This window comes from Oncorhynchus gorbuscha, linkage group LG07, assembly GCF_021184085.1.
Source record: "Oncorhynchus gorbuscha isolate QuinsamMale2020 ecotype Even-year linkage group LG07, OgorEven_v1.0, whole genome shotgun sequence".
Lineage (NCBI taxonomy): Eukaryota > Metazoa > Chordata > Actinopteri > Salmoniformes > Salmonidae > Oncorhynchus > Oncorhynchus gorbuscha.
Genome location: NC_060179.1, coordinates 53,501,079 through 53,520,397, shown reverse-complemented (window position 1 = coordinate 53,520,397; position 19,319 = coordinate 53,501,079). Strand labels below are relative to the sequence as shown.

The window sequence follows — 19,319 nt, the reverse complement described above, 5'->3', positions numbered from 1 at the left end:
TTCACATGATTAAAATAAAGTGTTGATCCTAACTGACCTAAGACAGGGCATTTTCCTAGGATTAAATGTCAGGAATTGTGAAAAACTGAGTTTAAATGTAGTTGGCTAAGGTGTATGTAAACTTCCGATTTCAACTGTATATACAGTTTGATACCATTCAAATCAATTCAAATGTTATTTGTCACATGCATTGAATACAACAGGTGTAGACCTTACAGTGAAATGCTTACTTACAAGCCCTTAACCAACAATGCAGTTTTAAGGTGGGGGCAATGCAGTCCCAGTTGCCATTTAATTAGTCGTTCAGGAGTCGTGTGGCTTGGGGGTAGAAGCTGTTTAGGAGCCTCTTGGACCTAGACTTGGCGCTCCGCTACTGCTTGCTGTGCGGTAGCAGAGAGAACAGTCTATGACTAGGGTGGCTGGGGTCTTGGACAATTTTTAGGGCCTTCCTCTTGGACAATTTTTAGGGCCTTCCTCTGACACCGCCTGTTATAGAGGTCCTGGATGGCAGGAAGCTTGGCCCCGGTGATGTACTGGGCCGTACGCACTACCCTCTGTAGTGCCTTGCGGTCGGAGGCCGAGCTGTTGCCATACCAGGCAGTGATGCAACCCATCAGGATGCTCTCGATGGTACAGCTGTAAAAGATTTGAAGATCTGAGGACCCATGCCAAATCTTTTCAGTCTCCTGAGTGGGAATAGGTTTGTCGTGTCCTCTTCACGACTGTCTTGGTGTGCATGGACCATGCCAGTTTGTTGGTGATGTGAACGCCAAGGAACTTGAAGCTCTCAACCTGCTCCACCACAGCCCCGTCGATGAGAATGGGGGCGTGCTCAGTCCTCTTTTTCCTGTAGTCATATGATCATCTCCTTTGTATTTGAGTGCACAATGGTGTTGAACGCTGAGCTGTAGTCAATGAATAGCATTCTCACATTCCATTTCATTCCATCCATTACAATGAGCTCGTCCTTCTATAGTTTCTCCCACCAGCCTACTCTGGTATAGGATAAGGGTTTAAGAATTTTAATGTAAGTATTGACTGCATAGCGGATCAAACAAGTCAGAAGTTCATAGAAAAAGGCTAGTCTGTGCTCTACTCTGGATTTCTCTGTTTGCATGTTCAAAATAGACTAGGGGCCTTCTGTATTTATGTGTTTTTCTTCTCAAAAACAACTTTGTTTTTTTATGATTAAAATCAGCACCTGAATATCTGATGTATTTTGTGTATTTGGTATTAGGCTGTGGTTTGATTCCAGCATCACATTTGTTGGAAACTCTTTGATTTGGAAAGGACCTGCCCTGCAACTTTGGTTGTGGCCAATGGTGTTTATATATATATCATTGGTTGTGACAGTTCACTGTTAGAAATACATTTAATCCACCTTTCTTTTGGTGTGACACACGTTCTCCAGGCCATATAATTAGTAATTAGAGCTAGAATTGAATAAGATCTCTGTGCTCCAGCCCCTCCAATCATAAACGTTCTCTTATACGTAATCAATACGCGACTTTGCCAATACGACACCTGTTGAGGCATTGCAGCTGGATAGTGGGGAACTGCCACTGAGGATAAGGCCGGGACAAACTTGCATTAGCGTACTGGGCGAGGTTGAAAGAGTTCAAACGGACATCCTGCAGTCACGGAAACTGGGGACTGCTGGGAGTGAGGAGTGGGTAAGCAGAGCGTGTACTGGTGGACAATTGGGCAGAAAGTGGTAGAATATGGACTGGGGGAGAGAGAGATAGGGCCAGCAATTGCATTGGGGAATGTTCCTCTGTGGCTGTTTACGAAACCAAGTGTAGATGTGGATATGATTGAGGGTAGCAGAGAATGGGATGAGGACGTGAGAAGGTGTGTGGAGAGATATATATATATACTGTAGATAATCGTTTTTATTTGTTTTTTAAGGATATATACAGATGATTCAAAGGATCCAGTTAGTGGTAGGGTACGGGGCAGGGGTGTATACCCCAGATTTCAACATTAGAGTATGTAAGCGGTTAACTGATTATGTGTCAGTGTATGCGGCCGAGTTGATGGACATGATTATAGGTCTGAGATGGGTGGAGAAGGGGAAACCACTGAGTGGTGATTTGCTCTGATTCCGCTGCAGTGTTGAGTAGTGTGAAGGCGGGCAGGTTGGATAGGGGAGACTTGTTTGTGGAGATGATAGTGCTGTTAATGGGATTGGAGAGGATGGGAGTGGTGGTAAGCTTTTGCTGGGTTCCCGCCCATTTGGTTGTGGAGGGTAATGAGAAGGCTTGATGTTGTGGCTAAGAGTGTGGTGAGGAGAGAGGGGGTAGATATTCAGGTCCCGCTGGGCCGCAGGGAAGTCAAGTCCTTGGTCGGGGCAAAAGGGCTTGATCTTTGGCAAAGGGAGTGGGATGTAAAATAGTAAGGGGAGGCAATTGTATTGCGTGCACTGGTCAATAAAGGAAGAGGTGGGGAGCATGGGATGTAGAAGAGAGGAAGTTGTGTGGAGTAGACTACAGTTTGGGCACACAGGTTTGAATGCTACATTGTGGATGATAGGGAGACATGAAACCGGGCTGTGTGATGAGTGTTTAGTGGAGGATACGGTGAGCATATTTTGTGAACTGTATGACATAGAGAGAGAGATATTGTGTAAAAAAGTTAGAGGTTGGACAGGGTTGGAGTTTGGGTGGTGTAGTGGGGGGATGAAAGTGGTGTCTTGGGCTCTATTTAACTTTCTTACAGGAACAGGACTAATGAAGATAATTTAATGTAGGCTGTGACTGGCCTCCCACTCCAGTACAGTAGGTGGCGTTGTATGCACCTTAAACGTCGAATGCAATCTGTCAACCCAAAGAAGAAGAAGAAGACTTTCCAATGTAAACAAACCGTAGGCTAATCGTGAGCATGGCGAGAAATATGGACAGTCTCGTAAAGGTAGTTGTATCTCGACTTTATCTTAGGTCAGAAAAAATGGACTACTTTATAGTGTATTTATACTTGATCCATTTGTTTCATCCATGTCACATATCTAGCTGTATCTGGACCTAGTCAACACGCTAGCTTCAATGCTTTATGGCTAGCTGCACATGTTACACATTGTGTGCAACTTAGGAGACAACGCTAGCTACTTATATACTGTACCTTGCCCTAAAAAAATGCATATTGTCGACAGCAATGGCCATGGTCAACAGCAGCAAGTAGCTAAAGCTAGCAAGCAAGTTCTCTGGCTATTACATTTGGGCGAACGTTAGCTCTCTAGCCAGAGTCAAAGTAAAGTGAGTGCCAATTTCTCAATTCCTTGCGATATGTCAAATGTAGTTACCTAACCAATTCAGTCCCACATCCCGACCTTCACGTTGCAGATGTTGACAAAACAGCATCCTAACCAAGGTGTGATGTTTCATCCAGTCTGCTGAGATGGCCATTTGATAAAGCTGACCTTGTAATTTTTCAAATCTTTATTTAACTGGGCAAGTCAATGAAGAAGAATTTCAATGATGACATGGGAACAGTGGGTTAACTGCCTTGTTCAGGGGCAGAACAACAAACTTTTTTACCTTGTCAGCTCGGAGATTCGATCCTGCAACCTTTCGGTTACTCGTCCAATGCTCTATCCACTAGGCTACCTGCCGCCCACATTGAGTCACACATGCTTCCAAAACAACAAATATTTCATAAGCTACCTTTTCTATTTCTGTAGATTTAGCCTACCTGTGCTTGATGGCTAAACAATAGATTATTCGGCCTACTATCATGTGGGCCTAACAAGCTCTCACAAGCTATATGGCATGATGACAGAAAGGTTACTTTTCTTGCAGGCCCATGGAGGTGGAGGGTATGACTCCGACTTCAGTGATGACGAGGGCCAGGGGGAGACGTCTCAACGTGGAGTGAAAAGGTAAGGGCCAGATGACCATATAGCAAACTGAAATCCAAACAATTAGCCTAGTTCAAGATACTACATACCATTTTTTTTTCTTTTTTTTCTCATTAATGTTGACTTGCAGGAAACGTGAGGATGATCTTCTGCGGAAGCCCTTTCAGAAAGGAAGACACACAAAGGTGGCACATAGGGATGTTGCCACTCATGAATATGACAGGTACAGTATCGGTCTCTTTCATAATGAAGCATCGTTGCCTGACGTCAATTATGTTTTCTGTTCGTGACTGCAAGTGTTTCGTGTTCCCACAACAGGGAGGAAGCCAGAAACCGACGTCATCACCTGATATCAATGAATGCTGTATCCTTCTAAAATTGACGATGAAGAGTTTTCACAAGTAAGAAAACGATGAAAGGTCCCCCGTCGCATGTTAGAGTGCATTGTGATTGACGATTCATGTTTGGGGGTGTGTACCTGCCAGAATAGCAGCAAAGTTCCCCCTGAATGTGCTTCACCCAGCAACAATGTTCAATATCTATTGTTTTTTTTCCCAGGATGCAATATTAATTCAGTTCCTTATTTTTCTACATGATTTTATTACCATTGATTCCCTAACCATTTACCTTCAGTTTGAGAGACATAAAAAGTTTGTCAGTGACTACATATTGTATTATGGTGGGAAAGTGGAGGATCTCAGACGCTCCACGTAAGTTTTGCTTTTGTTTTTAATGTTGCCTAATATGTGGAGTAGAGATCTTCCTAATGATACATTTCTGTGTGATATGAAAAAAATGCTGACACGTCATTTGTCATTGTAAACCTAAGGGCCAATGATAAATCGGACCTGGATGTGGTGCGTGAAAACCATCGCTTCCTGTGGCGGGATGAGGATGAAGAAGAAATGACATGGTAAGTACTGTTTAACAAAATACTTTTATTTGCCACTGTTGGAAATATTGGTCACCAATAGCTGCTCTTTTATTATCAGGGAGAAAGAACTAGCAAAGAAGTACTATGACAAGCTCTTCAAAGAGTACTGTATCGCTGACCTAAGCAGATATAAAGAAAACAAGGTATGTGGTATTTTTTTATATATATACAGTACCGTTCAAATGTTTGACTTAGAAATGTCCTTGTTTTTGAAAGAAAAGCACATTTTTTTGTCCGTTAAAATAACATCAAATAGATCAGAAATACAGTGTTAACTTTGTAAATTGCTATTGTAGCTGGAAATGGCTGATTTTAAATGTAATATCTAAATAGTACAGAGGCCCATTATCAGCAACCACCATCACTCCTGGGTTCCAATGGCACGTTGTGTCAGCTAATTCAGGTTTATCATTTTGAAAGGCTAATTGATCGTTAGAAAACCCTTTTGCAATTATGTTAGCACAGCTGAAAACTGTTGTCCTGATTAAAGAAGCAGTAAACCTGGCCTTCTTTAGTCTAGTTGAGTATCTGTAGCATCAGCAATTGTGGGTATGATTACAGGCTCAAAATGGCCAGAAACAAAGAACTTTCCTCTGGAACTCGTCAGTCTATTCTTGTTCTGAGAAATGAAGGGTATTCCATGTGAGAAATTGCCAAGAAACTGAAGATCTCGTACAACGCTGTGTACTACTCCCTTCACAGAACAGGGCAAACTGGCTTTAACCAGAATAGAAAGAAGAGTGGGAGGCCCCGGTGCACAACTGAGCAAGAGGACATTAGTACATTAGTGTCTAGTTTGAGAAACAGACACCTCACAATTCCTCAACTGGCAGCTTTATAAAATAGTACCCGCAAAACAGCTGGTTTCCAGCTACAATAGTCATTTTACAACATTAACAATGTCTACACTGTATTTCTGGTCAATTTGATGTTATTTTAATGGACATTTTCTTTCTTTTTCTAAGTGACCCCAAACTTTTGAACGGTAGTGTTTATGTAAGTGTGCATACATAGTGTTCTATTGGTATTATGTGATTAATGAGGATGACTGCACTTTTCCTCCAGTTTGGGTTCCGATGGCGCGTAGAAAAGGAAGTCGTCTCTGGCAAAGGTAGTCTTTATTACATTTTAAATTCAGAGACATTTATACATTATAAATGTATACATTGATGAAAGTTCTGTTTATTCAGTTAACCATTAAAATGCCAATACCTGGAGTCGGGGACATATGTTTGTACATATCAACCAACTATTCTAGTCAGAAGTAATGCGACACTCTACCACTAGATGGCGATAAAGGTCAAGGCGTGCTTACTTTTGACTCAGCTTTCAGGGGTTGACAACCCTGTTCTTGTAATACCACATGGCAGGCACGTAAGGTTTTTAGTTCACCTCTTTGGATTTTGACTGGGGATAGGAGGGTGAAATGTATCCAACCACTAAGAATAGTCAGTAAGCTTAGTTGGTGAGCTGATTTCTAGAAGTAGGTGTGGTATCTGGTTGGAACAAAACTCGATGGTGCCTGCGGCGCTCCAGGATCAGAGTTAACCACTTTTGCTTAACATTAATTTCGGAAACCCAGAAATAAAATCTACCGTAATAGTGTCAGACGCTCGATTAGGTTCTGGGGGAGATGTATGAGAAAATATACTAGATACTGACTGAACTAGCAAAGTCTCCACTCCCCTAAATGGAAACTCTCAGCCAGAGCATGGATTGGTCATTGTATCCCATTATGTGGAAAATAATCACCAGATAAATTTACAGTGCCTTGCGAAAGTATTCGGCCCCCTTGAACTTTGCGACCTTTTGCCACATTTCAGGCTTCAAACATAAAGATATAAAACTATTTTTTTGTGAAGAATCAACAACAAGTGGGACACAATCATGAAGTGGAACGACATTTATTGGATATTTCAAACTTTTTTAACAAATCAAAAACTGAAAAATTGGGCGTGCAAAATGATTCAGCCCCCTTAAGTTAATACTTTGTAGCGCCACCTTTTGCTGCGATTACAGCTGTAAGTCGCTTGGGGTATGTCTCTATCAGTTTTGCACATCGAGAGACTGACATTTTTTCCCATTCCTCCTTGCAAAACAGCTCGAGCTCAGTGAGGTTGGATGGAGAGCATTTGTGAACAGCAGTTTTCAGTTCTTTCCACAGATTCTCGATTGGATTCAGGTCTGGACTTTGACTTGGCCATTCTAACACCTGGATATGTTTATTTTTGAACCATTCCATTGTAGATTTTGCTTTATGTTTTGGATCATTGTCTTGTTGGAAGACAAATCTCCATCCCAGTCTCAGGTCTTTTGCAGACTCCATCAGGTTTTCTTCCAGAATGGTCCTGTATTTGGCTCCATCCATCTTCCCATCAATTTTAACCATCTTCCCTGTCCCTGCTGAAGAAAAGCAGGCCCAAACCATGATGTTGCCACCACCATGTTTGACAGTGGGGATGGTGAGTTCAGGGTGATGGCTGTGTTGCTTTTACGCCAAACATAATGTTTTGCATTGTTGCCAAAAAGTTCAATTTTGGTTTCATCTGACCAGAGCACCTTCTTCCACATGTTTGGTGTGTCTCCCAGGTGGCTTGTTGCAAACTTTAAACGGCACTTTTTATGGATATTTTTAAGAAATGGCTTTCTTCTTGCCACTCTTCCATAAAGGCCAGATTTGTGCAATATACGACTGATTGTTGTCCTATGGACAGAGTCTCCCACCTCAGCTGTAGATCTCTGCAGTTCATCCAGAGTGATCATGGGCCTCTTGGCTGCATCTCTGATCAGTCTTCTCCTTGTATGAGCTGAAAGTTTAGAGGGACGGCCAGGTCTTGGTAGATTTGCAGTGGTCTGATACTCCTTCCATTTCAATATTATCGCTTGCACAGTGCTCCTTGGGATGTTTAAAGCTTGGGAAATCTTTTTGTATCCAAATCCGGCTTTAAACTTCTTCACAACAGTATCTCGGACCTGCCTGGAGTGTTCCTTGTTCTTCATGATGCTCTCTGCGCTTTTAACAGACCTCTGAGACTATCACAGTGCAGGTGCATTTATACAGAGACTTGATTAAACACAGGTGGATTGTATTTATCATCATTAGTCTTTTAGGTCAACATTGGATCATTCAGAGATCCTCACTGAACTTCTGGAGAGAGTTTGCTGCACTGAAAGTAAAGGGGCTGAATAATTTTGCACGCCCAATTTTTCAGTTTTTGATTTGTTAAAAAAGTTTGAAATATCCAATAAATGCCGTTCCACTTCATGATTGTGTCCCACTTGTTGTTGATTCTTCACAGAAAATACAGTTTTATATCTTTATGTTTGAAGCCTGAAATGTGGCAAAAGGTCGCAATGTTCAAGGGGGCCGAATACTTTCGCAAGGCACTGTATTTCCCCAAAACAAATAGATGTGTGATGTCTGCCATTGATGCTTCCAAATAAATCTCCTCCTTCCCTTGGTACTCAGGAAGTAACTACACAAATAGAGTAGCCATTCAATTATCCACTTGTAAATTATTTTAAAAAGCTTTGTGGATGATCGCTTTGTGGATGATAGAAAGTATAAATAGATTAGGTTATTGGGAAATGTTACAAGGTGAGTGCACTGAGTTACTTTAAGTAATGCATTGAACAGATCTATTCTTGCCACTCCGAGAAAGCTGAATAAGCCAATATGCTGTACCAGATTAAGTCACTCTAGCTAATCCCGCCCTTGTATTTTCGTTTACTGCTATTCTGTAGGCAGTGCCACAGGATTAAAAGGCTGACTCAGAACATCAAAGTTCACAGCCCGATGCTCTGTTCTATCATTCCCTCTTCAATGGGATGCAATGACCAATCCATGACCTCGAATCCGACCGTCTACATGTGTAAGAGGCCAGTCATGTTCTCTCTCTGGCCAATGCTAGTCATACTTTAGTTTCATGCTATCTCTGTGTCACAGGTCATGTTGCTTTGGGTTAGGTCAAGTATTGATCTAATCATGTGTAATGAACATTAGTTACCCGTTTTGGCCACACCAGGAAAGATTCAGCAACAGCACTTCTTTCTTACTATTATCTTCTAGAAAGCCTTTTACAGCTGTTGTTTTGCCAAAGGGGACATACATCTTTTTTCACCCTCTATACAGCACGTCATTCATTTGATAAGAAAAGGACCCGATGCTATTGTTAGAAGGACCGTCTCTCCACAGCCTTATATTTCTGTCTTCTCCGCACTGGTGGCGGTGTCAGAGCAAGGCCCAAAACAATTGTCAAAGACTCCAGTCACCCAAGACAGAGACTGTTCTCTCTGCTACTGCACGACAAGCGGTGCCGGAGCACCAAGTCTAGGTCCAAAAGGCTCCTTAAGAGCTTCTACCCCCAAGCTATAAGACTGTTGAACAATTAATCAAATGGCCACCCGGATTATTTACATTATTTACCCCCACTTTGTTTTTACACTGTTGCTACTCGCTGTTTATTATCTATGCATAGTCACTTTACCCGTACCTATATGTACAAATTACTCCGACTAACCTGCACATTGATTCGGTACTGGTACCCCATGTATATAGCCTCGTTATTGTTATTTTAGTCTTCTTTTTTTTTTGTACTTTTAAAATGATTTCTTAACTCTATTTTTTTAACTGCATTGTTGGTTAAGAGCTTGTAAGTGAGCATTTCACAGTAAGGTCTACCTACACCTGTTGTATTGGGCGCATGTAACATAACATTTGATTTGTTCTCGTGTCTGCCGCTGGAGCGCTAGGGCCCCTAAACCCTCTTACCGTCTGAGCCTTAGCATACTGTTTACATGCCATCTGTCTTAGCTAAGACCATGTCTGTCCATCCCCATATGGCAATGGTGTGTCCGCCTACTTTAGCATGTGACAATGTGTGCTCCTTGAAACCGAGTTGACACGATTCAACAAAGTGTGTCCTAAATCAACACTGTTGCCAACCAAGCTGGTGTTTGGAGAATCCCCCAGTCTGAAGTAGGTAGGGCCTACGTCATGATGAGACTGGAGTGCAAACCGTAGAATCTGTCGAGACTGAATGGGATGCGTGGGATAACGAGTAGTTCCGGTGTTTGGGTTTTGGTCACTGGTTATTTGGATGTGTCAGGTTTGGGTTTGGCTGAGAGTTTCCTTTTTGCAAGGGCAGAGACTTCGCAAACCAGAACTCTCCATTTGTAACATGACCCAATTACGCAAGATTTTAGTTCTGGGTTAACCGAGATTAGTACACATGTGAAGATGTATTGATCAAGCAAGGTCAGTAGTTCATCTTTTGACATGTCTGTCTGCAATCACTTTGTAATTCCACGAGTTGGATACTTTCTGTTCAAAGGTCCCAAACATAAAAACATGTTCGCTTATATAATATTCTAATTAGTTTATTTTGCTCACTTTGAAACAGCAGATATCTTTCCATATTGTAACGAAGACGCAGGGAGTCAGGAAATGGAGCGTTTAATAATAGCGAACATGGAGAGTACAAAACAAGAGAAGCATCCAGACATAAAAACTGAACCAATACTGCCTGAAGAGAGATGCTAGGGAGTGCTAGGTAAAGGGGAAGTAATCAGGGTAGTGATGAAGTCCAGGTGTGCATCGTGATGGGTTGCCAGGACCGGTGGTTAGTAAACTGGCGACATCGAGTGGGGGAGCAGGAGTAGACATGACAAATATGCTTTTTAAAATTTTTATCGGGCAGACCCCCAATTCTGAGTGTTGGACCACTTAACCACTGTTGACTCAAGCAGCATCGGCATTGGTTTTTTATAAACAATATTTGTGAATTATTGATGACATAATCATCATTTATCTCTATTATGTCGAGAATGTTTAGACCACTGCGCTACTCGGGAGGCTGTAACCATCCACATCTGATGCTGTGAGTGCACGCCGCTGGTCAAAGGCGAGCGATTAACTCTTTATGTTAATCGCTCATGTGAACCACAATCCAGAAGCTGTGGTTGAGCATTTAGAAACGTCAATAATCATTGCTTGCGATGCAGCTTTCCAAACATATGGCCCATGTCTTTTGTCTGCGAGAAAGAATCCTTAAAAAAAAAAAAAAAAAAGCTACACTTACTGTAGCAGTGTTGCACAGATCCATACAGCTGTGAGTGCCTCCATCCGATGAAACTACACTTCCTCTACACAGAGTTACGCTTATACACAGGTGTTTGGCACATGTTAGATGGCTAATTAGCACAGGTGGTCGCCTCGGTCTTGTGTTTGTCCTCCGTAAACAAGCGCTGTAACATAGAGATGACGTGTGGCAGCCCGAACTCTGTAAAGGTGTGTTTCAATTTAACCTTTTTTGTTGTTGTTGTTTTTTTTGTAAATGATCTCTTGCTAAGGCGCAGTGGTTAAGGGCGCTGTATTGCAGCGCCTGCTGTGCCACCAGAGACTCTGGGTTCGCGCCCAGGCTCTGTCGTAACCAGCCGCGACCGGGAGGTCCGTGGGTCAACGCACAATTGGCCTAGCGTCGTCCAGGTTAGCGAGGGGTTGGCCGGTAGGGATATCCTTGTCTCATCGCGCACCAGCGACTCCTGTGGCAGGCCGGGCGCAGTGCGCGCTATCCAAGGTTGCCAGGTGCACAGTGTTTCCTCCGACACATTGGTTCGGCTGGTTTCCGGGTTGGATGCGCGCTGTGTTAAGAAGCAGTGCGGCTTGGTTGGGTTGTGTTTCGGAGGACGCATGACTTTCAACCTTCGTCTCTCCCGAGCCCGTACGGGAGTTGTAGCGACGAGTAGCTACTAAACAATTGGATACCACGAAATTGGGGTGAAAACGGGGTAAATAAAAAAAAATGTATTTTTTAAAATCTCTTGCTGATATGAAAGAGAAGGTCCTTATGCTTCCAAAACCGTACCGCGTGTTAATGTTCAGACCAAGCATTAACAAAACTCCCCCGTACAGAAGACGCCTTCGTCCAATGATTCTTAGGGGTAAATGTAATGGAACGGAGAGACGTGATCAGGGGCTCGTTTTGGGAACAGTTGTTGGTGGAACTTTTACAGCATGTTTTTGGAAAGTCAAACGGCATAGAAGCCAACCACAGTGTGTCCAAACTAAAAGGACACCAGAGATCCATTCCAGTGAGGTCATGCGCTGTATCTCTAAGACGGGGCAGGGCCTCTCCCTAGAGAGTAACTCCCTTTTCATTGCTTAACATGCTTTATAATCACAGCTACCAGATTCGTTCCACGGAAAAGAGTGCCTTTTGTTTGGGTAGTGTAATTCTTAAAAATAAAAATACATTTAAAAAACTTTATTTCACCTAATTATAATATTCTGACATAAAGAGCACATGTTCCACTTCATTAAAACGAAACATGTTTTCCTATCTCAAAAGGTCAAAATAAGCCAAATTACAATTAAAGTAACAGGAAAAGGGCCAATTAAAGATTCAGTCGACCTTAACAGGGTTGATGATTTTATCTTAAATCAGACGTAACTCCCCTTGTGATGGGGAATGGAAGCATGTTGTGTACAACAGGGAGGGACAATTGAAAGCAAGCGTAACAAAAATGTACTTGTTAAAAAAAAAAACGTTTCTTGCCCATCTATTTGTGGGTAACAGGGTTGATGTTTTATGCTCGACTCTCAGTTTTCTACCACAAAACAACAAGAAAATGACAAAACATTTTTTGGAATCAGCTCACCTTCTTTTACACTATGATTTGACTATTAGATGTTCAATGTTTTTGCCATTAAAACGAGAGTTCAGTTTACGTGACAGGGTTGACCTTAAAATGAAGGACAAACGTAAATGAATCCCTTATCGTATGAAATAAACATTCATCTTCACAAATTACTTTTGTAAATCAACAACATAGGGCAAAACTAGGGTTTTACAATGATGGTGAAAGCTTGGAGAAATGTTGCGGTTAAGTGGGTTAAAATCTTCCACGAAGTCAGAAAAACCATGAGGTGGAACATGCCAGAAAGCAGATAGTTTTTTGCATATATATATATATTTTTTTCATATAAAAAATGTGATGTATTAAATGTTCCATGTGGTTTATATTAAAGGTCACTTCATTTAATATAACAGGCTTTTAAAAGTCAATATTAGTGCACAATTTAAATGTCTACTATTGTTAGAACGACTCGCCAACATCCGGGAGAATGGAGCCTTATCTGGCAGATAAGGTGTTAATTAGCCTGCACATGCAGCTCATGGCATGTAGCCATCTCCAGCGGCCTAAAGTAATGTTGACACGGTCTCTCTAGAATTCCCCGCTAACTCTTGTTGCTTATGCTTTTCTATTGGTAAGTATAAATCACGGCTGTCAGCATCGGAGAGAATGGTCTTTATTCTGGCAGATAAGCCCTTCATGTGAAGAAGGCAGCTCATGGCATGTTGCCAGCTCCAGCAGCCTGGGGTCAGGTGAGGTCTAAGGACTCCTAAACAGCAGGATGACAAGAAAGAAGGGGGGGGAACAGTCCCGGCCGTTCATGACACTTTTCCTCCTGGGCAATCTGGAGGATCCATCATTAAGCCTGCTAAAGATAAACCCAGGCTGTTGATGGTCAATCAGGGTTAAGGTATGGCCACTGGCCAGTTCCTGCTTCATGTCTCCTGCTGTAGGAGGAGAGGACTAAAAGGAGCCCTGGTGGTGCAAAATAAGATTAGACCGCAGCAGTAGGAACCTCGGCAGGTCAACCACAGCTCTTGACAGCTCTTGACTGTTGATAGGAATGGAGGTGTCTTCTGACTAGTCACATCCTATATACAGTGCCTTCAGAAGTAGTAAATACCCTTGACTTATTACACATTTTGTTGTGTTACAGCCTGAATTAAAAATGGATGAAATATATTTTGTTCTCACCAATCTACCCCATAATGACAAAGTAAAAACATGTTTTTCCAATTTTTTGAAAATGAAATACAGAAATATCTCATTTTCAGAAGTATTCACATCCCTGAGTCAATACTTTGTAGAAGTATACTTTGAGTCTTTCCACATCTGGATTGTACAATTATTCTTTTCAAAATTCTTAAAGCTCTGTCAAGTTAGTGGTTGATCATTGCTATACAACCATTTTCAGGTCTTGCCATAGATTTTCAAGCCGTTTTAAGTCACAACTGTACTAGGCCACTCAGGAACGTTCACTGTCTTCATGGTAAGCAACTCCAGTGTAGATTTGGCCTTGTGCTTTAGGTTATTGTCCTGCTGAAAGTTGAATTAATCTCCCAGTGTCTGATGAAAAGTAGACTGAACCAGGTTTTCCTCTAGAATTCTGCATGTGCTTAGCTCCGTTTTTATTTTTTTATCCTGAAAAACGTAACGATTAGAAGCATACCCATAACATGATGCAGCCACCACTATGCTTGAAAATATGGAGAGTGGTACTCAGTATGTGTTGTATTGGATTTTCCTCAAACAACACTTTGTATTCAGGACAAAAAGTTAATTGCTTTGCCATATTTTTTGCAGTTTTACTTTAGTGGCTTGTAGCAAACAGGATGCATGTTTTGGAATATTTTTATTCTGTACAGGCTTCCTTCTTTTCACTCTGTCAATTCATGTTAGTATTGTGGAGTAACTACAATGTCCTATCACAGCCATTAAACTCTAACTGTTTTAAAGTCACCATTGGCCTCATGGTGAAATCCCTGAGCGATTTCCTTCCTCTCCAGCAACTGAGTTAGGAAGGAAGCCTGTATCTTTGTAGTGAATGGGTGTATTAATAACTTCACCATGCTCAAAGGGATATTCAACATTTGTTTTTGTTTTTTAAACTCATCGACCAATAGGTGCCTTTCTTTGTGAGGCATTGGAAAACCAACCTGGTTTTTGTGGTTGAATCTGTGTTTGAAATTCCCTGCTCTGACTGAGGAACTTTACAGATAATTGTATGTTGGGGTATAGAGATGAGGTAGTCATTCAAAAGTAATTTTAAACTATATTATTGCACACAGAGTCCATGCAATTTATTATGTGACCTTGTTAAGCAAATTGTTACTCCTGAACTTATTTAGGCTTGCAATAACAAAGAGGTTGAATACTTACTGACTCAATATAGTTCAGCTTTTCATTTTTTATTAATATGTAAAAATGTCAACAAACAGAATTTGACTTTTAAGTGGCGCAGTGGTCTATGGCTCTGCATAGCAGTGCTAGCTGTGCCATTAGAGATTCTGGGTTCAAGTCCAGGCTCTGTTGCAGCCGGCTGTGACGGGTAGACCCATGGGGCGGCGCACAATTGGCCCAGCGTTGTCCGGGTTAGGGGAGGGTTTGGCCGGCAGGGATGTTCTTGTCCCATCGCGCACTAGTGACTCCTGTGGCGGGCCTGGCGTAGTGCACCTATGACACGGTCGCCAGGTGTTCCTCCGACACATTGGTGCGGCTGGCTTCCGGGTTAAGTGGGCATTGTGTTAAGAAGCAACGCGGCTTGGTTGGGTTGTGTTTTGGAGGACTCACAGCTCTCGACCTTCGCCTCTCCCGAGTCCGTACGGGAGTTGCAGCGATGAGACAAGACTAACTATTGGATACCACAAAATTGGGGAGAGAGGGGTAAAAAAAAATAATAATAATAATTCCACTTTGACATTATGGGGTGTTGTGTGTAGGCCAGTGACAAGAAACCGATATAATCCATTTAAAGTTCTGGCTGTAACACAACAAGGTGTGAACTAAAGATACAGCCATGTTTATGCACCTTTCCTCCAATTGAGAGCTAATTTGACTTGATTAGTAGTGACATATGTGATAATGAAGTGCACAGGGGAACACACCCTTGTTGAGCTTTACATTGGCATTTCTCGCATCGTATTCAGACTATCCTATGTGCATAATCTGCCTTAAAATAGGTATAATACTGGGTGACTTCATATACTTGAAAATATTTCCCCCTCAGTCTGTTCTCTTTTAATGAAACCTGCCCAGATGAGGTTTTGCACCAGAAAAACTGCAAAATTCAGGTCGTTATGAGAGTACATTTGTTTTTACACGATACAGATTATTACTCAATCACTCTCTATTGCTCTACTCTGTGTGGTATGGAAATGCAGTTGAATCCTGTTTCTGTTGTGTTGACACTCTAGGCCAGTTTCTGTGTGGGAACAAGCGCTGTGAGAAGGAGGATGGCCTGAAGAGCTGGGAGGTGAACTTTGCCTATGTGGAGCAGGGAGAGAAGAGAAACGCACTGGTCAAACTCCGTAAGGGCTCTGTTGTTTACTGGCCGTCTAAGCTAGGGCTGGGACTTTTAAATCCTCGCTCCAGTTGCATGTCGAAGCGAATCGCATTCGTAAAGCCAAAAGAATAACTCCCTTCTCTCATTGTGATCCATGACGAAACTCCGACATGTGAAATCAACTTAGTTTACTTAAAAGTAAATGTTGCAGTCTGTCACAGTAATCATTTCCTAGGTCACATCCTCGATTCCAATTGTTTGCCATACTGACCGAGATGGTATTTTCTAGGACTCTGCCCCGAGTGCTCCTTCAAACTCAACTATCATCACAAGTAAGTTGAATCTCTAATTGTTCCTGGTCAGTTTATCATCGTCTATTGAAGACGTGGGGCCTCTGGCCCCTTTTTGTGCTGTCAAGATGTCACAGTTAATGTTTGACGATTGGCAAAATTGAAACAAGTCACTTTTTTTCAGGAGAAAGGAGGTGATCGCCAAGAGAAAAAGACCAAAGTCGTCTGAGGAAAATGAAGTTGAGCCACAGTCAAAAAGATCCAAGAAAGGCTCCAAGAAACTCAAAAACAAACATAAAAGGAAGCACAAAGGCAAGACTCCACCGTTTCATATCTTAGTACAACCATGGTTATAGGTAAACAAAAATAACAGGCCATGGTGATAAAATGTAATTAGGATTTGCCGACTCACAACCATGAACAACTTGCAGTGAGTATACCAAACATTAGGAACACCACCTGGTCAGTTTATGTCATGGAAAGAGCAGGTGTTATTGTTTTGTACACTCAGTTTTGTATACTCGGGGCTCCCGAGTGGCGCAGCGGTCTAAGGCACTGCATCTGTACTAGAGGCGTCACTACAGACCCTGATTCGATTCCAGGCTGTATCACAACCGGACGTGATTGGGAGACCCATAGGCGGGCACACAGTTGGCCCAGCGTCGTCCGGGTTTGGACAGGTGTAGGCCGTCATTGTAAATAAGAATTTGCCTAGTTAAGTGAAGGTTCAAAATAAAAAATAGGCCTACTACATACAGTGTTGAGATATTAGGGCAATTCCACGTAAACAGTGACACTGAGACTCAGATTTTTCACTTTTAAAATGCGTGTCAAACAAAAACCAATGAAGTTAAACAAACCATTCAACTTTATGCACAAGGGCTACTTTTTAAAGATGTCCACTGAAAACTTCACAAAACACATTTTCTGGAAGAATTGTGCAGAAACAGAATGATGGTACAAACAGCACAAACCATCATTCTGTTACCAAACTTTTCATTTGCGCTGTTCTTACAAGTACATTTGTTTTTGTGAAGTTTTCTGTGGAAATTGTGAAACGTAGTCCTCATACAGAGTTGTACGGTTTGTTTAATTTTTCAATCATAGGTTTTTCATTTTACATTTTAAAGTGAAAAATCGGACTCTGTTACTCTTACTGTGGAATTGTCCATTACATAATAGCTGAGATATTACATAATAGCTGGCTGAACACGTTTTGCTTGTTAATGACCCTTCAACGGTCATGTTGCTTTTTTTTGTTGTTACTCAATGTCAACTGCGCATAGTTGGCTGTCCAAGTTAAACTGACCGATCCCTTCCTGTGTTCCCCCTTCTCTCTCCCCTTGCAGACCACTCCTCCCCCAGTAACTCTGAGGACGACTCCCAAGAGTCAGACAAAGGTACCGTTCGTTCTCACTCTCCACCTCCCTACCAAAGTCGAGCAGTTTATTATCTTACACCTTCAGAGCAAGCAGAACAGACTGGGCCTAGTGTCCACCTTCATTACAGGTGCCCTTTAAATACCTTTTAAAACATGTGTGCGAGCTTGGCCCTTATAAGCCTCCGGGGAGTCTTCCCTGCAGCCCGACAACGCTCATGCTATTATCGTGGCTTCGATCCATTCACACTGTCAGCTGCACTTGAAGTATAGGCCTGCTTACCCTCGTCGGTTTAACATGAATAAAAGCCAGTCGTTGCACACGAAGGCCAAACTCTAAAGCCAAGGCGCAGACCAAGGGCCATATACTCTTATACGTTTAAGTCGGGACTTGACTCTTCAGACCCTCTTCAAACCTTAAGCGCTGGTACCTATTTTTTTTTCATGTGCTGCAGTTGACGCTTGTTATACGGGCTTGTTTATGAAAGCGTTATGATTGAATGTAGTACATGAAAATATCTTGATGAATAACATTTGTCTGATTTGTATGGTCTCCTTCCCGCCCTGTAGCAGAGGGAGAACACAGTGAGGAGCCAGATAGCCTGTCTGAGGCAGACCACTGGAAAGGCCCAGCCCCCACCATGGAGGAGAAGTCCAGGTGAGCCTAGCACTCTCACATTAGCTCACCTTTACAATGTCCTGTTAGGCCTTTGGCCACTAATACCAGCCATTTAAAGTCTGACGTGACTATTTTCTGTCTTCCAGGGAGGAGAAGTTTGACGAGTACTTTGAGGACATGTTTCTTTGACCACCTTGACCTTGGATTTCTGACAGCAAGAGTCTGTGTCCAGACATTGATGTTATTGATTTGGTTTTAGAAGTTGTCCTCGTTGAATATTTGAGTTTATCTGAAGCTAAATAAAATCTGTTTTTATTTATTTTTTACAACTGAAATAAAGACTACAATATGCATAGAGTGCCATGTAAAACCACAAAGAACTGCCAAGAAAGATCAATATCAGAAGAAAACTATAGGAAGCAAAACATTCAACCATGGTAGTAGATAAAAACCAAATAAAAGCCAATGCATTGGAAAGTGCATGTATTAACACATCATTAATGTTCTTCCTGTAGGGTTATCGTTGACCAATGTTCTGTCTATAGGGTTATAGATGTCCAAACCAATGTTCGATGCTGATCTGAATTATGCCTGAAGTGGCCCGTGTGCTCTTTTCGTCAGGAAGTTCAGATGCGTGTCCATTGCCCGGGGATTAGACACAATGGCTTTAATCTTCAGTAATTACTCTCTCTTCTTTCTAAAGGAGTCCACAGATACAGTGAGTTAACCTGCATGAACGGTTATCATGCGTTAAAGAGGAAGTCGACCATTGTACATATTCTACTTTGATCGGTGTTTCTCTGTGCTAATAAATGTGCCCTATTACCCAATTAAAGAGTTTGGATGTCATATTACAATACTGTAGGCATATGTTGTCACAGAGATAAGATTGCATTTGATTGAATAACCTTTTGCTCTGAATTGTCCTTGATTGAAAAATGTACACTGTCTTACATACTATATGTGTCATATAGTTCATGCAGTGTACTGTTAAAAGAAAGTGCTCTATAACGGCTGTATATGATGACACGGGATGATATTGATCAGGAAACATCTCATGCAGGCATCCCTCAAGGTGCTTACTCAAAGTGCGTCAAACTGCATTGGT

At 42.0% G+C, this 19,319-nt stretch overlaps 1 protein-coding gene across 1 annotated transcript; it reads left to right on the top strand.

The window, feature by feature from the left end:
- Positions 1-2,800: 2,800 nt before the first annotated feature.
- On the top strand, positions 2,801-18,703 carry fra10ac1 (FRA10A associated CGG repeat 1). Its single transcript, XM_046356709.1, has 14 exons — positions 2,801-2,910; positions 3,795-3,874; positions 3,984-4,076; positions 4,172-4,217; positions 4,487-4,563; positions 4,683-4,766; positions 4,846-4,930; positions 5,853-5,898; positions 15,836-15,949; positions 16,214-16,256; positions 16,399-16,526; positions 17,564-17,614; positions 18,163-18,250; positions 18,358-18,703. The coding sequence occupies exons 1-14, from the start codon at positions 2,881-2,883 to the stop codon at positions 18,398-18,400; spliced, it is 1,008 nt and encodes a 335-aa protein (XP_046212665.1). The 5' UTR covers positions 2,801-2,880; the 3' UTR covers positions 18,401-18,703.
- Positions 18,704-19,319: the final 616 nt, after the last annotated feature.